At 40.2% G+C, this 19216-nt stretch overlaps 1 protein-coding gene across 1 annotated transcript in view; it reads right to left on the bottom strand.

Annotated features, from left to right (window-relative positions):
- Positions 1 to 1096: 1096 nt before the first annotated feature.
- The window catches only part of TMPRSS7 (transmembrane serine protease 7), a gene marked incomplete at both ends in the record, with an annotated part of 25957 nt that continues 7837 nt past the window's right edge, over positions 1097 to 19216 (bottom strand). The window contains 11 exons of the mRNA XM_083361255.1: positions 1097 to 1270; positions 2023 to 2159; positions 4851 to 5119; positions 7795 to 7972; positions 9902 to 10018; positions 11103 to 11207; positions 11320 to 11427; positions 12631 to 12767; positions 13600 to 13706; positions 15364 to 15476; positions 18887 to 19017. Of these exons, the coding sequence (XP_083217381.1) occupies positions 1097 to 1270; positions 2023 to 2159; positions 4851 to 5119; positions 7795 to 7972; positions 9902 to 10018; positions 11103 to 11207; positions 11320 to 11427; positions 12631 to 12767; positions 13600 to 13706; positions 15364 to 15476; positions 18887 to 19017 (1576 nt within the window). The remainder of the gene's footprint in view (positions 1271 to 2022; positions 2160 to 4850; positions 5120 to 7794; positions 7973 to 9901; positions 10019 to 11102; positions 11208 to 11319; positions 11428 to 12630; positions 12768 to 13599; positions 13707 to 15363; positions 15477 to 18886; positions 19018 to 19216) is intronic.

Genomic DNA, 19216 nt, shown 5'->3' with positions numbered 1-19216 from the left:
ATTTATTTATTTATTTATTTATTTATTTATTTATTTATTTATTTATTTATTTATTTATTTATTTCCCACCTTACTATTTTTATAAATAATTCAAGGGAGCAAATATATCCAACACACTTTCTTCCTCTTATTTTCCCACAACAACCCAGCGTTTGCTGGCCTCTGTGTGTGTGTGGGGGGGCGATGGTGTCAGGCAGCAGCTGCTCCAGCCCCTGCCTTGCCTTGCCTGGCGGCAATTGGCACACCTACCCTGCCTTGCCTCACCTCACCCCGTAGGATGAGCCTCTGGCCCACTGCCCCACCCACCAGAGACCCACTGGATCTCCCCCAACCCTGCCCCACAGGCATCTCTCCCCACAAACATCATCGAAGTGGCCACACCCACCATGGCCACACCCACCTAGTCCACCGTGACCACTGTGGCCACACCCACCCAGTCAGCCATGCTCACCCGGCGATAAATAAATGGGTTTTGGGTTGCGGGTCTCCAAAAGGTTCACCACCACTGACCTAGAGCATGCTAGAAAGGGAAGGAGGAGCTAAGACTGTACCATTTCTGCCTCTGAATATTGTAGTATGTTAACAAATAACAACAACAACAACAATAAAGTTGGAAGGGACCTTGGAGGTCATTTAGTTCAACCCCCTGCTCAGACAGGAAACCCTATACCATTTCAGACAAATGGCTGTCCAATCTCTTCTTAAAAACTTCCAGTGTTGGAGCATTCACAGCTTCTGGAGGCAGGTTGTTCCACTGATTAATTGTTCTAACTGTCAGGAAATTTCTCTTTAGTTCTAGGTTGCTTCTCTCCTTGACTAGTTTCCATCCATTGCTTTTGTCTTGCCTTCAGGTGTTTTGGAGAATAGCTTGACTCCTTTTTCTTTGTGGCAGCCCCTGAGATATTGGAACACTGCTATCATGTCATCCCTCGTCCTTCTCTTCATTAAACTTCATTAGACTGTTTTAAGATGAATTATGTACCATAGGTTTTGTAGTCATGGGGATTAAATTCACGATGCAATTAAAAACACAATTGTTTATTAAATACGTTTTTAATAAAGATGTTTTATTATAGCCTCTGGAATATAATCACTACTAGCTAGAAACTGAAGGCATGTATTTTTGTATCCACGTAGCAAACTTTGACACCCTTGTGTACACTCCCGGGAAATTGGGTCTTCCACAACCATAGCCCCAACTAACAATTCCCATCAAAAACCATTTTCCGTCACGTTTATTTCGACATGATAGAGGTCCTCCAGAGTCTCCCTAAAAAGAGATTATTTTAAAAAGTTAACAATATTTAGAGACCAATGTTTCTCTAGACAGTATGCACAATAGTATTATTTTAGTCATAAGATTTTTGGTACAACTAATGATGGAAAGGGTTTAGTTGACAAGAAAAAAATAAAATATCATTAAAATATATGTATATGACTATAATTAATCTAGATTTTTTTCTATTAACTACTAATTTTCTATATTTGAATTTTATTTCTATGGCCACTCAGTTTATCTATAATGTGTAACAGTGTAGTTCATCACAGATTATGGAACCACTTCATCTTCCAATATGAAAATTACTCAGTAGGAAAGATGATCTAGATATTTCTTGAATAACTTATCATTTTATTAGAGTTATTAAGTTCATCTTGGCTGGGTATTCATTCTGGAAGCTGTAGTCCCAAACATTCTGAGAAAATGTTCATAATGACACAAAAAGAGAGAGAAAGAAGAGAGAACAGAAAAACAGAAAAAGTGGGGGGAAAAACATCAGACTGAAGGTTCTTGTTTTTTAAGTTAATATTTCATAAGTTTACCTCTCATTATTTTATGGAATTGACCTGGCATTTTCCTGGCAGCAGTACAGAAGTGATTTTCCCCAGCCTGTTTCTGGTTTTTTTATCTTCTGCTTCTAACCAGTCTAACCTATAACCATGAATTCTAGGTGATTCCCAAATCTATGATTGTTAGGGGGGAGGGGTAGCAAGTTTGCATGCCAAAAAAAGTGAAATCCTTACTTTGCAGCTATCCCTTTTTCCAGACATTATTCCAGCACATAGCATGCGACTTGTGATAAGTCCATATGTTGAATGACAAACTGTCTGATCCACAATTTCCACCTCTGCTTTCTGTAAAATTGCTGGTGTGTCATCATCTGGATTGGGGAAAAGCATAATGAAGCAAGAAAAAAAACATTTCCAGTACCTCATTTTTAATGTTGACCACGATTATACTATATAGCACCATTTTGCATAAACCAACAAACTGTTTCGTATGTATTTATTTAATATGGCATAGCATAACATTCATAGAAACAACATATAAAATGCTCTTCAAAATATAAAACATCAGAATAGTGAGTTATTTTAAAAATAGACAGTACAAGTGATAAATAAAATTATGTATTCATTTGTATTTTATGTATACTTGGAATTTAGCTATTAAGTTATTGTTTCCTAAGAATAACATCTTTTGAAATCCAAAGGACTATGTTCCAAGAAATGTTTTTAATAACATAACATATTTTAAACAAGCAATTCTCAATCACTTTGTTTTCAGGATCTCTTTACCTTCTTAAAAATGATTGAGGACCCTCAAAGAGTTTTGGTTTATGTGTATTATATCTATTGACAGTTTAAATGGATTAGAAATAAAATTTGAGAAATTTAAAAATATTTATTTATTTTAACTTTGTGTCTCCCTTGAAAGTGTCACAGGTTTCCTGGAGGTCTACAGACCACCTTTTGAGAAGCACTGCTTTAGAGTATTCTAAGATTGTTACATTATCCCATTGATCCATGCAATAACCCCACGTTGTAAGGGAGCAGAGTTAGGCCCTTGTGGTAGAAAGAGGAATTGAATTAGAACGCCTGGTTAAACAATTATAAGGCAGTCTAAACTATTCACATTACAAATAATAACGAATCTATAGTGTGATTTTCAAAATAGCATTCTGCTTTCCAGATTTCAGACACTGCTTAAACTGAAACATTTGGGTTGGCCCAAGTTGCTGTGGTTTGTGAAAAAGCAAACTATATCCATGTCATATGTAGAGAAGCTGGCAAATGTTTCAGGTATATACCACCACTGTTCAGTGTTGCAGGTATCCAGTTTCCTTTGTTTGGAATGTCCCAATTTTACAAGGTTACCAAATTCTGCAAAATGTCCAATGTAATTAGCTTTTTGATATTATATAATAATCTATCAAATTTGCAAGAGTTTCACGGACTTGCCAGGAATTTTAAATGATAATCTCTTAAGAACACTGAGAACACTGAGATTTGATAATCCTGCAAGAATTTGGCCATTAAAAACAATTATCTTTAAAAATAAGTTTTAATTTTGGCTTCTGCTGATCTTGTTTAAGAATCGCTGAGTGGTTTGTGTGTGTGCGTGCGTGTGTATTTGTATATTCATACATGAACTTGTTCACCTGTGATTAACCTGTTGCCTACAGTCTACAAAGATTTTCCCAACTCAGGATCATCAGTATTTTTTGAAAAAAATAATTATTTGGTCAGAATGTTTAAGAAATTAGATTATTTTAAATGTTTTATGCTTTTTACCCTTAGTATTGGTAGAGGACAGGAAGGCCTGGAGGAACATTGTCCATAGGGTCGCGATGGGTCGGACATGACTTCGCAACTAACAACAAACCCTTAGTATTCCTAATTTACAAAGAATCTTTAAAATGGTATTCATAGAAGTTTTACACTTCGATTTCCAGAGTGAGAACAGATACTTGGAATCACTGATATTAGATGAGATCTGTATATATTGCTTATGATAGAATTAGATTCTTTTACAACAGATAACACTGAACAGAATTTACTAGCACATTACATGTCTTACTCTGGTTCTAAACTTGCTTGCCTTCCTCCTAATTTCTTTTTTTTTAAATAAGAAATACATTTGAACAAGAATATTTTTTTCTGGAAATTGCATATATTCAGAGATGAAAGTTTAGATTTAATTTAATTTAATTTAATTTAATAATTATGGGACTTGTATGCCGCCCTATCTCCCGAAGGACTCAGGGCGGCTAACAACAATAAAGATTAAACATGCTGCACTGGAAAATAGAGAACTTACCAGAGAAGTCTATGTTAAAAATAGTTTCTTAAGAAATTAAGAAATGGGAAATTTGTGTACAATGGCTTTTTTTAAAGTAAATTGAGAAATTAGGAATTAGGAAAACATATATTGTGATCTAATGAATTTATATATATATATACATACAGTATATATTCAGACACATAAGCCATACATATGGATATGAGGAAGCTGGGTGCTTAAGAAATATGAAATATAAATAAATAAATAAATAAATAAATAAATAAATAAATAAATAAATAAATAAATAAATAAATAAATAAATATCAGGATATGGATATCTGGATATCAAGATATAAGAATATAATCTTAAAACAAAGCTATTACAAATTACAGTTGCCATTCTATAAAATGGGCATTTCAAAAAACCCAGAGATACTGTAATTCTTTTGGCTCATGTGTTTAAATTTTCTTTTTAATAATATGTATTTGTTAAACAAATTTAAACAATTTTACTTATAACATATTTTAAGCACTTCCAGGTATTTCCAAAGGAAAAGAGAAGAGGGTTAGAATGGTAAAACTAGCATCAAGATTTGCTGCATTCGTATTGTATTGTTGTATTTTTGTAATACAGACAAAGAGGGCAAAACTCACCATAAAATGCTCTGGCACTGCTATAGTCATTCTAATGAAAGCACCACTTCTAATGCTGCTGACCATTTCTTATTTTTACATAAACCCTTTGTTTATTTGCAACAAATGAATGAATGATACAATGCACTGGACTTACTTGTTTCCTGCTTCTGTCCCCAGCCTGTTACCCAGCATTTTTCTCCAGGATGCACATTGTGCATGGTGGGAGGTAAGCATATAGGCCCAACAGACCATTTCATTGTCTCAAGCCATGGGGTGCTTAATTGCAATAGAGCAATATCATAATCATAATTTTGACTGTTATAATATTCATGGAGAATGATTCTCTTCAAAGTGGAGACAAATTTGGCTTTTCCTTGTGTGTGCATTCCCAAGTATGCTGTCCAAATTCTAGGATCTGATAACCTAAATGAAAACAGAACATTCAAATATCTATGATTGAACATGACCAAAACAAGCATTTATTATTAAATCTTTGAGGCAAAAGAAATTTATGCCTATATCTAAGTGCTGTGCCCCACTACTGATCCCTATTTACAGGTGCAGTGCTAGCAAGTGAAAAATACCATTATTCTGTCGGTGTTCTGAATATGTTAAGAACAGGTCTTGTTTCTTTCTTCTTCACTTAAAGGTCTGGGGGGTGGTGAAATCACCTTTCTCTAAACTTTTTCTAATCTCCTTGGGATGGGACCAGGGGAAAGGCAAAATGTAGTTTTGCACAAGTGTTTTCAATGGTTGTGTTTTATTCTTTGGAATATAGGTTTTGCATTATTGTAGGCTAACTACTAACTACTACTACTCCGTGAGCTGCATTGGGTTCCGGTTGCTCTCCGGGTGAGATTCAAAGTGCTGGTTATGACCTATAAAGCCCTAAATGGCTTGGGTCCGGGATATTTGAGGGAACACCTGCTGCCAGCATCAAGTTCCCTTCGTCCAGTGCGCTCGCAGAGGGAGGGTCTTCTCAGGGTGCCGCCGGTAAAAGATTGCCAGCGGATAACACCCAGGGAGAGGGCCTTTTCTGTGGGTGCGCCTGCCCTCTGGAACCAGCTGCCCGTGGAGCTCAGGACTGCCCCTGACCTACGCTCATTCCGCCGGGACCTGAAGACTTGGCTCTTTGAGCTCTCTGACCCAGGCTGAGAATTTTAACTGGGGTTTTATTTTCAGGGATAATTTAATCTTTTAATTCTCTTTTAACTTTGTATTTTATATTGATGTGATTTTAAAATGCCCTGTAAACCGCCCTGAGTCCTTCAGGAAAGGGCAGTATATAAATCTAATAAAATCTAAAATCTAAATCTAAAATCTAACATTATTCCAGAAAAGTTCTAAATCCATATTTTAAAACGGGATGCATAACAGCTAACAAGAATGGAGAATGAAACTGGCTTTCTGTCTCCTGCTTCAATATCTGTGCCTGCTCTGCAGAACATCATTCCCCCTGAGATTTGGATGGCTTCAACCCTTGTCAGTGTTCCAAAAAGATTGAAAAATATTCTTATCCCCTCAGGCATTGAATTGAACACGTCAAGTGAGCTAATTGTTTCACTGTTTAGTTGAAGAATGTAAATTTCTTGAGGATCTCAGTTGCGCTGTATTAACATTACAGCATTGTGGTTATTTTTTATCTTACAGTTATGTTTTTAGTTATTCTTAGCCACTCAGAGTTGCAGAAGCAACCCGGATAGTCATCGAAATATTTAAATTAAATGAACTGTTTGAGCAAGGCAAGCAGTAGAGAGATTGAGATCTATTTCACTTTAAGTGACTACTCTTGTACCAAAACTGACACACAGGTTAGTTAAAACCGTAAGAGTACAACACAATTTTTCTGAGCTTTCAATCCATATCTATTTGCTTCAGAAAAAAATGCAACTGAGGGGAAAGGAAGTAGGAACAAGAAAAAGGGGGAAAAGACTTTCTAAGACACAATGCACAAAAGAGACAGTAAAATTGGAACTTGGATAACCTGAGGAGCTCTTCCCTGTTTCTAAGTAACTAAGCAATTAAGGAAATAATAAGAAGTTGCAACTTCTAATTGGGGTCCTTGGGGAAGTATCTGGTTTTTGCCCAAGACACTCATTTGTCTGCCCACATACGTTAACTGTGGACTTACCCTGCTGATTCTCTAAAGTCCTTTTATGCTAAGGCCTGTGATAATGGAGTCCTTTCAGTGCACAACCTGATGTCAGACTCCTATACTGACAAAACTCTGTAGTCCTTAGCTTTGCAAGAACAAAAACTACTTGAAATTTGACATTTGCGTTAGTAAGTGAGCAAGAAAATATGAAAATATCAGAGGCCTTTGACAGATATTGACATGTGGGAAAAATTTGTACGCAGGCTTATATCAAGTTATCTGTGTGTGCATGGATTTGAATATATGTGCAAGAATACACTTGAATGTATATACATGTGTACAGTGTTACTGTACCCATTTGTATTGCAGTTATGCCTGTGTGATGCCCTTTTTCACTTTGGGAAAAAGGGGGCATATATTGATTCATTAGATACACAAATGTGAGGAGTCTGCATTGGCTTCTGGAAAACTTTTAGGGTTAATATACATGACTGAATTTAGTTGTGGTTCTTGATGCCCTTGTCTTTCTTCAGTCTCTGCCATTTCCTTGTGACAGTAAATCAGGCACATGGGGGGGAACCCCTTATATTTATACTGAAGAAGATGAATAACCCATGAGCCACAAAGAATTATTACAGGCTAATATGGAAGAGTTAAGACTACCACATCCAGGGTTCAAAAATCTGTACAACCACTAGATGGCACCTAGTAATTAACATCTTCTATATTTCTTTGCTCTCATCAAAAGGTCATCTGGATTTTTGCATTCAGGAGATAGATAGTCCTAGGAAAGGGAGATATTGAAATGCTAAGGACAGGACAATCTTATGCCTTGCTTATTAAACTAGTTTTATAATTGGATGTTGGTAATGTCATGCTTGCATTGCATGGCTGATTGTTGCAGATTAAGGGAAAAACAATATACCCACTGTGCTCTAAAAAGAGATCACATGTGTGACGTGAGATTAAAGGAATATCGATTATAATAATTTTATCTTCTTACCTGTTCCCCTGAAAACAATGGGCAGCAGAGAGAAGCCACTCTTTTGATATCACAGAGGCTCCACAATAAGCAACTCCAGCAAAATGCAAGCTGGCTTGCCAGGGCCATTCTCCTTCGTGGGTCTCCAAACCTCCCACAATTCGGTTGTGAGCGTTGCGGTATCCAGGATTGCCACAGCCTTTTAAAAGAATGTAACAATTTAGCATGGTTTTTGCCCAGCACAACTGCACTAGCCATTTATTTTAATTATTGAAATTGAATCAATTGCTATCCTATTTGTTCTTGCGAAATGGCACACAGCCTGTCCAGAAGGCTATCCAATTTTTTTCAGGCTTATGGCAGGAGCTGACGTATGCCAGAGTCTGTGATGGATGGAAAAAGAACAAAGAAGTACCTTGTGCCGGGACAAAAAGTCCTAGCTCCTACAAATTATAATCATTTAAAATTAAATTGACATTATTTGTTACTCTCTATGGGTTTAATAATTCGTCCTTTGTCTCACTAAAAATTACATCTCTCATGAGGGCTCTAAAACCTTTCCCTAGCAAGCAGCTCTGGAATCTCAACCTGTGTAAACTCTCATCCATGGGACGGTTCATTGGTCTCTACTCCAAGCATTATCCAGCCACACTTCAGACTGCTTCAGCTACTGTATGCAACATATCTAGAGAACCTGCATTAAAGAATTCCTAGGGGATGGAGGAATTTTATAGCAAAGTAGCTATACACTTTAGAAAATGGTTTGATCTTGTAGAAGACAGCTGTTGTGATTCAGGGTCAGCCTGTGGGTTCGGCAGTTGGGTTGGACGATTCAGAGGGGGAGGAGGGGGGTGTTGGAGAGCCTGCAGAGGACAGCCCTGAGGCTTCACAGAGCCCTCAGCCAGGCCCCTCTCATCTGGTCACTACGCAGACCCAGCTGTGTGAGCCTGAAAGCGTGGATGAAGATGACCCACGGCTGGCCCTGTTCAAGGATGCCCGATGCAGGAGGCAGTCAATCAGGAGTAAACAGAGGAAGGCAATGGGGCACCTCGGAAGGAGGCAAAGAGAAGCCACTCCTTGAACTGTTTAAAAGGGGAATGTGTGGGAGGGCTGGTTTGCTGAAGGCAACCGTTTGAATAGCTCCTGTTTCATGGTTTGTGTTTTGGTTTTGCTCTGTTTGCTCTGTTTTGTTTCAATAAATTTGGCAGGCTTAGTTCCAGCCTCTCTTGCCTTTTTGTAAAGGGGTTGTCCCTGCCTTTTCTGCAGGGCCGGTAGTAGGCTGGTACAGAACAACAGCTACCTAGCTGCAGGCCCATGAAAACAACAACAACACATAATAATATAATAGCAAAATACATGTATTATGTTTCATTTTGGTGGTCTAGTACAGGAATTCTTGGCTTTTTGTTTTTTGTTTTGCTTGTCCCTCATTGTTGAAATTAGCTGGTTATTAGCTGGGGAAAAGGTACTTTACCATCTGTACTGCTTATTAATCTGAACCAGAGTATCAAACCTTGGCAACTTTAAGACTTGTGGACTTCAGTTCATCTCGCTGGACAATTCTGGTCTTAAAGTTGCCAAGATTGGACACCCTGCTCTAAATTGAATCATGTAAAAATGGTGGTCTCCTTGAAATGTTGCATGCTTCCCTAGAGATAAGATAGCTTCACGTTGAGAATCACTGCTCTAATATATAGGGCTGAAAGTAAATTTATGCAAAGTATTTATGGAATACTTTGAAAGTACAGAAAATTACCTGTGTGAACAGGCAACTGTTTTGTAAAAAAGGTTATCTCCATATCTCATTAATTTTAATGATGGGCTAGATGATTTCCATCCCAGTGCCTTTACTGTCTATATAGAGCTGCAAAACATATTATTTAGTTATTAAGTGTTCATGGGAGGCTGAAAGCTATAAACTGTTTTATCTTAATGAAATAATAACTGAAAATGAAGGTAGTCAATTCCAATCTTTGATGGGCAAACCCACCAATCTAAATATTAGAAATATAAATTTGAATATAAATAAAATTGTGTATTTTTTATAAAAACAATGAGGATTAGTCCAAAAGGGCAATGAATATATATTGTATGAATATACTTGTATATGTCCTTCAAATATACTTACTACAATTGTTTTCATCACTTTGATCAAGGCAATCCAAGATTCCATCACACTTTGCATTTTGTTTCTTGAAACAAATACCATTGTTGCATTTAAAAGTATTGCTGGTACAGGGAATGCCTAAAAAGCAATAACTGTAATGCTCAAACAATATCAGTTGTCTAGAAGTCAGCACAGTCATTCAAGAATTTTTTTTGTAAACACTCTTCACCCTTGGTATAAATGTAAATATAAGTAAACTAAACAAACCATTTCACCATCTGTGAAAGAATCATCCAGAGCAGCATTTCCCAGCCTCAGCAATTTCAGATGTGTGGACTTCAACTCCCAGAATTCCTCATTCTGGAGCTAGTGGTCAACGTTGCAGATGCCCCTGCTACAGCCCCAATGCAATGTCCACATTTCCATTTCCTTTCTTTAGAAAGTTTTTTTTAACCTTCCAACTTTACTATTCTTATATTTCCTGTTGGTTTTCTACACATTCGCACAACTCACTGGATCAAAACATGCTTAGTTCTTATAAACTGGTAGGCAATCTCTATAATTTTGGTATGCCAGGATAAGATTGATGTGTTAAAGAAACAACATGAAGCAACATGAACCTGCCAGCAAATTCCAAAGACAAATTCTTCTAAAGAGGTTCATCATTTGTACACATGTATGTATATACATACCTATGTATGTACATACCTATGCATGTAGAAAATGATGGGGCTTCACTCTATAGTTGTGCTTGCCATTTTGCTTGCCCCCAATTGTAGATACCTCTGCATACAACTCTAATTTCTAATCCGCTACAGCAGACATGTCAAACACAAGGCCCGGGGGCCAGATCCGGCCCGTGAAGTGGTTTCATGCGGCCCGCGAAGCCATCCTGGAAACAGTGAGGGAACGGCCCCCACTGCCTTGGCCCTGGCCCAGAGACCCTCCTTCTGCCAGAGACCCTCAGATCTGTCCCACTCCTGCCCAGGCCCCCATAGGCACCCTTGATGTGAACGATGTAGAGCTGGCCACGCCCACCCAGTAGGCCATATGCACTCTAGCCACGTCCACCCAGTAGGCCATGCTCACCCTGGCCACACCCACCCGGCCCCTTGAGGGCAACCGCAATGCTGATGCGGCCCTCAATGAAATTGAGTTTGACACCCCTGCGCTACAGGATGCAGAATGACATACATTTAATTGTTTGTAGGGTGGGACTCACTTTCCGTGCAATGTAATTCATCCTGACCATCCTTACAGTTATTTATTCCATCGCAGATAAAAGAATGTTGCTGTGTCAAGAAGTTGCTACTACAATTTTGTTTGCCTATTAAAACAAAAGAAGATAAGCAACATATCACATGGAGACGCAATACAAAAAAGCAGCCAACTATAATTGTTACTATATTTTTAGTTGTTGCACACTACAGATACTTAACCACAAAACAGTTCATCACTTTCATCAAAGCAGTCATTGATCCCATCACAAAGCTGAATTTGTTGGATACATAAACCACTGTGGCATTCAAAAGATCCAAATGGACAAGCTAAAAGGCAAAAGGGGAAAAAAAAATCCTGTGATTTCAGGCTCTCTATGAACTTCTTGTTCTTGTATTAAAGTTCAAGTTATGAGAAAGCAAGCAAGAGCTTTAAGAAAATAAGTCCAAATATAAGCATGATTAAATAGTTCTCTAGCACTATTGCCATTAATTTCAAAGAGGCAACTGTCCTACGGAATATTTTTAATAAAGTTGTAGAAATGTTATTTTCAAGCTGCTGTAAAAATGAGATAATGAAAAATACAAGCTGAAACTTATTTATTTTCGGGATTCAGTTGTAATTCATATTTTCTCGTGATCTGTACACTAAGAAGAGCTATATAGAACTTGGATTTTGGAGTGGGAAAGCTAAGAAATGTCTGCAGCTCTAGTGTCTCTCTCTGAGTAGTACGTATCTATTTCCAATTTTCTTCTTTCTGTAGCTTTCTGATCTCCATTTCTGTCCTCTAATCTAAACTCAGTAATAAACTACATACGGTATCTCCCTCTAGGTACGCTGATATAGCCTGAAAGAATAATAAAACTAATTCCGTATTTTTAGAGTGCCCTTTCTCAAGTGGTACCACTTGGGTTCTACAAAAAATCATGATCGACATGAAAATCGTTTTTTTTTCTATGTGCCATCATCTATTTTAGGCTGAAAGATGCTTCTTCCTCATTTTAGTCCTTCACATGAAAATGAGCAATAGTGGGATTTCCTTTCCCAATTATTCAGCACTTCTAGTAGCAGTATTCAGCTCATCTGAGCATGTATCAATGAAGAGATGTGAAAGAAAATTATAAGTTAATAATCATCTGAAATGAACTAATTATCTATATTTTTCTTATTAATCTGCAATTTCATTTTATACCCAGTGTATATTGCAGTTTTAGTTTTCATGCTATGCAAGATTTCTAAACTATTTAGGAGTGCAGCTATAATTGCAGTACATCCATTGGGACTAACATAAATGAATCAAAACCTTCCACCTGATCATCAAATCATTCCAATTCTAGCAGATTAATTTTTGATATGACAATTTGCTGCAATATACAGTTACACATCTTTTGTCTCTAGCATATCAAGCTTCCTTAATTATAAGTGGTAGCTATTGAATAGAAGCAAAGAAAAGATAGTATCTTTGTAGCTGCATACAACATCTGCATACAACATCTGTAAGGTTTTCTAATAATTTTTACAGTCAGTCTTACGCTGGCTGATATTGTAACTTCCATATTCCACAAGAAAGGGCTGTTCAGAAAGCTTGGAGCTACACTGAAATTCCACGTTAACCACCAAGTTTGCCACACGGAATATTGTTTGATGATCAATGTAGTAGCCACAATACCTGCAAAATGGATGATATAAACTTATGCAGACCATCGCTTGTGAAGAGGTGAATAATAAAATATAGTTACAGTATAATTTTGCATTACCACATTTCTAAGTCTACATGCCAAAAGCTTCACCTAGCAGTAGATTGTCTCTATGCAATGCTCTATTTTATTCCCTAAAGGTTTCCATGATTCTCCTTTGCAATCACCATTAAGTACTTTCTTCTGTATTTCCCTAACTGAAGACAGGTTTTGATTCTATTCCAATCCAAGTTTGCACCCAATTTCTTGTTTTCCTCCTGTCTTAATGTATGGATGAGAAAAATGATAAGGATCAAATACTTATCTTTCACCTAGCATTTTCCCAATGTGTTTTTGTGTTTTATACATGTCTTACTTAGCTTGTCTATTGGGACTAATAATACTTTGCTTGATGGACAAATAATTAAATCATATTAATTATTGATTTTAATACACAATAATTCCTTTGTTTTACAATAAAACATGCTTCTAAGGGCTGACAAGACTAATCTAAATTTCTCCATACAAATGTGCGCATCTTTAGTTATATTCTTTATGCCGCCTGAATTTTATGGAGTATTTATACAATATGCTAAATGATACACACACACACACACAAACTGCAAGGAAACAACTTGTACTTTGCAGTGATAATTAAAATAAAAGACATTCTAAATTATCAGAGACAATCATACTGACCCTTCCTTATCTGCCAAACTATGTTTCTATAACAGTAACAATAAAAACTCATGTGTATTATTTCATATGCAAAGCTTTTCATTTATTCCTGCACCATTAAACTATTTACAATATATGAACACTTACATTAGCTCATTAATTTTCCACCATCCACGTTCACAGCCTTTAATGCTTTTTTCACTGATCATATAATTATGAAACATCAGTGCAATACCAAAGTTCTTCTGAGAAGCCTGATTTTAAGAAAGAATAAAAATATCTATCTTTTTTTTTTTTGCAAAAGGGAATAAATTTTCTGGCAACTTTTACTGTGTAGAAATAGTGGCATGTAATACTTTTTATCAGAACTTATTTTATATGCCACAAGAATAAAATACCTTCTTGGAACTGCTGAAAGGACTGTGTCATAAAGAGATAGGTGGTGTTCTATCAATTTTAATGTAAATCTCCTTTTTTATTCTTCTTTCAAACTGGTCTTCTCTGTCCAGAGTGTGGACTTTGCTGTCTTCAATGAGTCACCTTGGTCTTTCAAGTGTAGCTGCTGAAAATTGTCCTGATGGGTTTGTTCTCTTATGTTGTGCCATGCATTTGTGAAGTGGTTGTTTTGTTTCTCCAATGTACAAATCTGCACATGTCTCACTACACTGTACTGCATAAATTACATTACTCAGTTTGTGTCTGGGTATTTTATCATTGGGGTGGACAAGCTTCCGCCCAAGTGTATTCTTGGGTTTAAAGTGCACGTGTATGGTGTCCTGGTTGAAAATCCTCCTGAATTTTTCAGATATTCATGCAATATATGTAATGACAGGGACGCGGTGGCTCAGTGGGGTAGGACATTGAGCTTGTTGATCAGATGGTCGGCAGTTTGGCGGGTCGAATCCCGAGTGAGCGCCTGTTACTCGTCCCTGCTTCTGCCAACCTAGCAGTTCGAAAGCACGTAAAAATGCAAGTAGAAAAATAGGGACCACTACTGTGGGAAGGTAACAGCATTCCGTGCGCCTTTGGCGTCTAGTCATGCCAGCCACATGACCACGGAGACATCCTCGGACAAGCGCTGGCTCTTCGGCTTTGAAACAGAGATGAACACCGGCCCCTAGAGTTGGAAACGACTAGCACGCATGTGCGGGGGAACCTTTACCTTTTTATATGTAATGACAGTGTTGCAGTGTTACAGGTATTGTGCCTTGTGAATGGCATTGACCTACAGTAGTAGTTGTTGCAGGTAATTGAAGACCTTTTTTTTATAACTGCTGGTAAGATCTCTTTGGAGTCTTATACATAGCAGTGTCTTGAGTGGGCTGAAGGTTTGACTACCAGCAGAGAGGGAAAAGGGAAAAAAAACTAAAACACATTAAGGAAGCCCTCAGAACTTGTGGCTATACCAACTGGACCTTCATCAAATCCAGAAAAAGGCCCAGCAGGTGCTCCTCCAAAACAGACAAAGAAGAGAACAACAAATGACGCAAATTTTGTCATTCCATATGTTGCAGGAATATCTAAAAAATTCAGGAGGATTTTCAGCCAACACAACATACATGCACATTTTAAACTTAAGAATATACTAAGGCAGAAGCTTGTTGCCTTAATTTAATCTGCCTGTTATGAATGCTTAAAGAGAGAAGCTAGGCTGGCAGAATTAAAGAACAGGTGCAGCTTTCCACAATTCACAAGGAAACCTTTCATCTCCCATTACAGCTATTTGACTCCAAAAAAAAACAACAAAACAACCCAGGGTGGGAGAGACATTAAAGCTTTGTGCAGAGATCAAAGAAAGCAGACTCTTGCAACTTCATCTCACTAAAGAGACAGAGAGCCCTGTTTCCAACTGACACCAAACATGGGGAAGTGTAGTTGGGGAAGTCCTCTAAGGATGGGATTTTAATTTACCTGAAAAGTCCACATGCAAATACATTTTGGAGGATAATAGCTGGGATAATAGGGACTTATGATTCGCCCTTCAAATCCAGAACTTCCTAATGCCAATATAGTTTTTCCACATTCTGAGAAAAGAGAGGATGGTCCTGTTTGTTATTATACAGTTGGAAAAATCAAGCATCATCCAAAAAAGAAGAGACATTTTTACACTACTTTTTTTTAAAAAAATGTTGATCTGATTCTCTACTGTTTTACATAAATTTCAGCATGACAAAGAATGAATATAATAAAAATAGGTCGGCAACCTGCGGCTCCCAGCCGCCCGGTGCGCGCGCACCTCTTCGAATAGGCAGTGGTGCGCGCGCACCTCCCCAAACCTTTGGAGGTGCGTGCGTACCTCCGCGCGAACGGGCAGCAGCGCTGCTCTTTGAGAAAGCTGCCGCGGCCCGTCTGCAAAGCTGCCGAAAGCGGCAGCTTTGCAGACGGGCCGCGGCAGCTTTCCCAAGAAGCGGCGCTGCTGCCCATTCCGAGAGGTGCGCGCGCACCTCTCCGAACAACCGTAGGTGCGCGCGCACCTCCCCAAACCTTTGGAGAGGTGCGCACGTACCTCCGTGCGAACGGGCAGCGGCGCCGCTTCTTGGGAAAGCTGCCGCGGCCCATCTGCAAAGCTGCCGCCTCCGCTCCCTTCCTTCGCCCGGCCTGCTTTTCCAACCTCACTTCCCTCCCTGCCAAAGCTCCTCCTTTTCTACTCAAACCGATTTTCAGGGTTCCTCGGCTTACACCCCTTGGCGAGAGACCCCAAACGTCCCTTTCTCGCCGCTCCTCCCTCCCTGCCCGCAGAGGGTCTTGCCCTCCCCTGGCTCGTTCAACGGGGGGGGAATAGGTCAGGTACCCCTTTCCCCCCCGAGAACGACATGTGTAAATCTGAAAATGACCCCGGCAAGCTTCGTGCAAAGCCGCCAGGTAGGGACTCAGAGCCAGCAGCTGGAGGGGAAGAAAAAGTCGGCGCCGTCTGAGGAGTCTCTTCTTCGGCTATCTTGCTCTGCCCGTCTCCCGCTTGAAAGAACCTCCTCAGCGGATCGGTGCGGTGAAGAGGCCAGGCTTCCTTCGGGGGGCCTTTCATTCCTGTACAAGGGGGAAGGGGAACTCTCTGTGCTTTTGTGTACGTGTGTGTGTGTGTGGCCCATCTGCAAAGCTGCCGAGGAAGGAGAAGCGGGATACTGGTTGGGTGGGGGAGCGGCAAAAGCGGGGGGGAGAGAGAAACGGCTCCGCCTTTGGTTCCCCCTCCTAAAGCACAGGGGCGCTAGAGAAAGTTTGGAGTTGGGTAAGGAAGTGCAAAATTCAGGAAGAAAAGCGGGGCGGCGGGCGAACGGGAGAACTGGGAGCATTGGGGGGGCGGAGGGGAGCGATTACTGTCTCTCTACTAAAACGAGGGCCGGCCACTCCACTGGGGCGAGCGTGCCTGTCCTGCTCCCTTTCTCTTCCAAGCGGCGCTGCTCAGCGGAGACGACGACGACGACCTCGGAGTCAAAGCCTAGGAATGCTAAGAATGCAGGGCGGCCGCCAGCAGTGGAAGGCAGGAAACATCGGGGCTTGAGATCTCGCTTTCCCCCCCTCTTCCTCCCTCTCTCGTGCTTTACATAAACACACACACACGCACACACACAAAAGCATAGAGAGTTCCCCTTCCCCCTTGTACAGGAATGAAAGGCCCCCCGAAGGAAGCCCGGAGACCTGCCGCATTTGTCAAACATTGATGAACACGGCAGCTGTGCAAACGGGATAGCGGCGGTTTGGAGCGTGCATGCGCACCTCTTCCAAGGACGGCGGCGGCTGACGCCTCCAGCTGGAATCGCGCCCGTTAGCAGCAGCACCAGGAGCGTCCGCCGGGGCAAACGAGGGGAAGGGCGGCTCCCCCAGCCTCGCAGATCCTCGGGAGCGGCAAGGACAGAGTTTCTGCTCGGAGGGAGGGGGGAGCGCAGCTCGCACGGTCCGGCTTCGTCCTCTGGCCTGGCCCAAACGCCGCCTCTCGCCCCCTGCACCGGGGCCAGGGGCCAGGCTGGGCACGCGAGGCGTTGTTCCCCTCCCGCAGGGCAGCCGCGGAGCAGACAAAGAAGGGAGGGACATGCTCCCTCCTTCTGCCCCCCTCTGGAAAAGTGGGCGGGGGGCAGGCTTCCTGGCCGGGCTTCTTTGGGATGCTGGCGCCTGAACAAAGGGCAGGAGCCGCCCAAGGTGGGCTGCAGCAACTCGCTTCTCTGCCCCCCCTCTAGGCAAACGGGGCTTCATCCCCCGCCTCTCCGGACCTGCCCGCGGTGCTCCGACCCTCCCACTTTTAAAAGCCGCTGTTCTTAGGACAAAAGCCCCCGTCTCCCCCTCCCCCCTGCGTGCGCCGGCCTGGCCCTGTTTGACGAACGCGGCAGGTCTCCGGACGGGACGGCACGCACCTCTCCAAAGGGGAGACCGTCGTCGCGCAGGTGCCTCCCATTTTGTGCATGCGCAAAATTGTTTTTGCACATGCGCGTGAGTGGACGCACGCGCGCGCACTTTTTGCGGCTCCCACTTTTTTGTTTGTGTGATGGAACCAGTTCTGAGTGGCTCTTTTCCTTTTTCCGGTTGCCGACCCCTGCACCAGGGTAAAGAGAAATTGAATGCAGTACGGTATCTTAAATAAATGCTGTTGAAAACTAAGAACTGCCTTTACCTGGTTTATGAAAAAGCATGAAAGACCTAATTTTCATAGTTTTGTAACCATGATAAAAAGATCTCTTAAGCTGCTAAATACCTATTCCAGACGTTGCTTTTTTTTAAAGGAAGTGATTGTTAGTAAAGGAAATAAAGAAATTACAAGAGGAGTCATTGACTAAGGCCTGCCTGAGGAGTTCTGGGAGTTGAAGTCCACAAGTCATAAAAGGGCCAAGTTTGAAAACCCTTGGAACAGAAAAATGATACCCAAAGCTATGTGACTTCCTGTGCTAAGTTGGAAAGTCACCATTGCTAAAGATAGTATGGTAGAATTAGTTTATTGCTACAGTATTAAACTATCAATAAGCAACTGAATAAAGCAAGTATTTAAAGATCAAGACTCTCTTAATTCAAGCTCTGCCCCTATTATTACATGGACAATTTTCTTGATCTGCTTCTGTATTTCTGTGTTCAGTTCCCAGTATTATCTGCCGAGTCATGCTTTTCCTGGTAATATTGCTTTCCAGTGCTAACCAGATCTGATCTGATATTGATTAGCTTTCAGTGAAGTCAGTAGACAAATTACTGTGGTGCTTGGTAAATATATGACAACTCCTCCATCTAGTGGAATAATGTAGCATAATATGGATGGGCCATAGGTGTAAGTGCAGCTGGGTTAATCTAAGCAGAAAAACTTACCGAAAGTTTTTGGGGAAAAAATGGAGAGGAACTAAATCTATGCTGGAGATTATAAAATAAATTGTCATGAATAATATACTATTTTCAAAGACAGAACAGAAGTAATATGACCAAATGTCCACATTTGTTTTTAAAAAAGAGACAAAATACCCACTTTCTTGTGGAATGATCTCAAAGTAACCATGAAATTCCTTCATTTGCCTCACTTGTGTTGACCTCAGCATAACTAACATCATATTATTTGTAGAAATGAAAGATATCAATGAATTGGAAGGTTCACATATTCTGAAATAAAAGAATTTGTTATAAATGTATAGATGTTATAGAAATTACTAGATATCTTTCATGCCTATCCTAGAATTCTCCCTCCTGCTTAGTTGGTTAATCAGTTGGTTAACTAATTGTGCTAACTGATAAAAATACATTTTTTATAAAAACAAATATAAAATCCTTATAGTTCTGAACAACATATGTTAAAAAAATA

Source organism: Vipera ursinii, assembly GCF_947247035.1.
Source record: "Vipera ursinii genome assembly, chromosome: 4".
Classification (NCBI taxonomy): domain Eukaryota; kingdom Metazoa; phylum Chordata; class Lepidosauria; order Squamata; family Viperidae; genus Vipera; species Vipera ursinii.
Note: the sequence above shows the minus strand (reverse complement) of the source record. Positions and strands in the feature narration are given on the sequence as shown.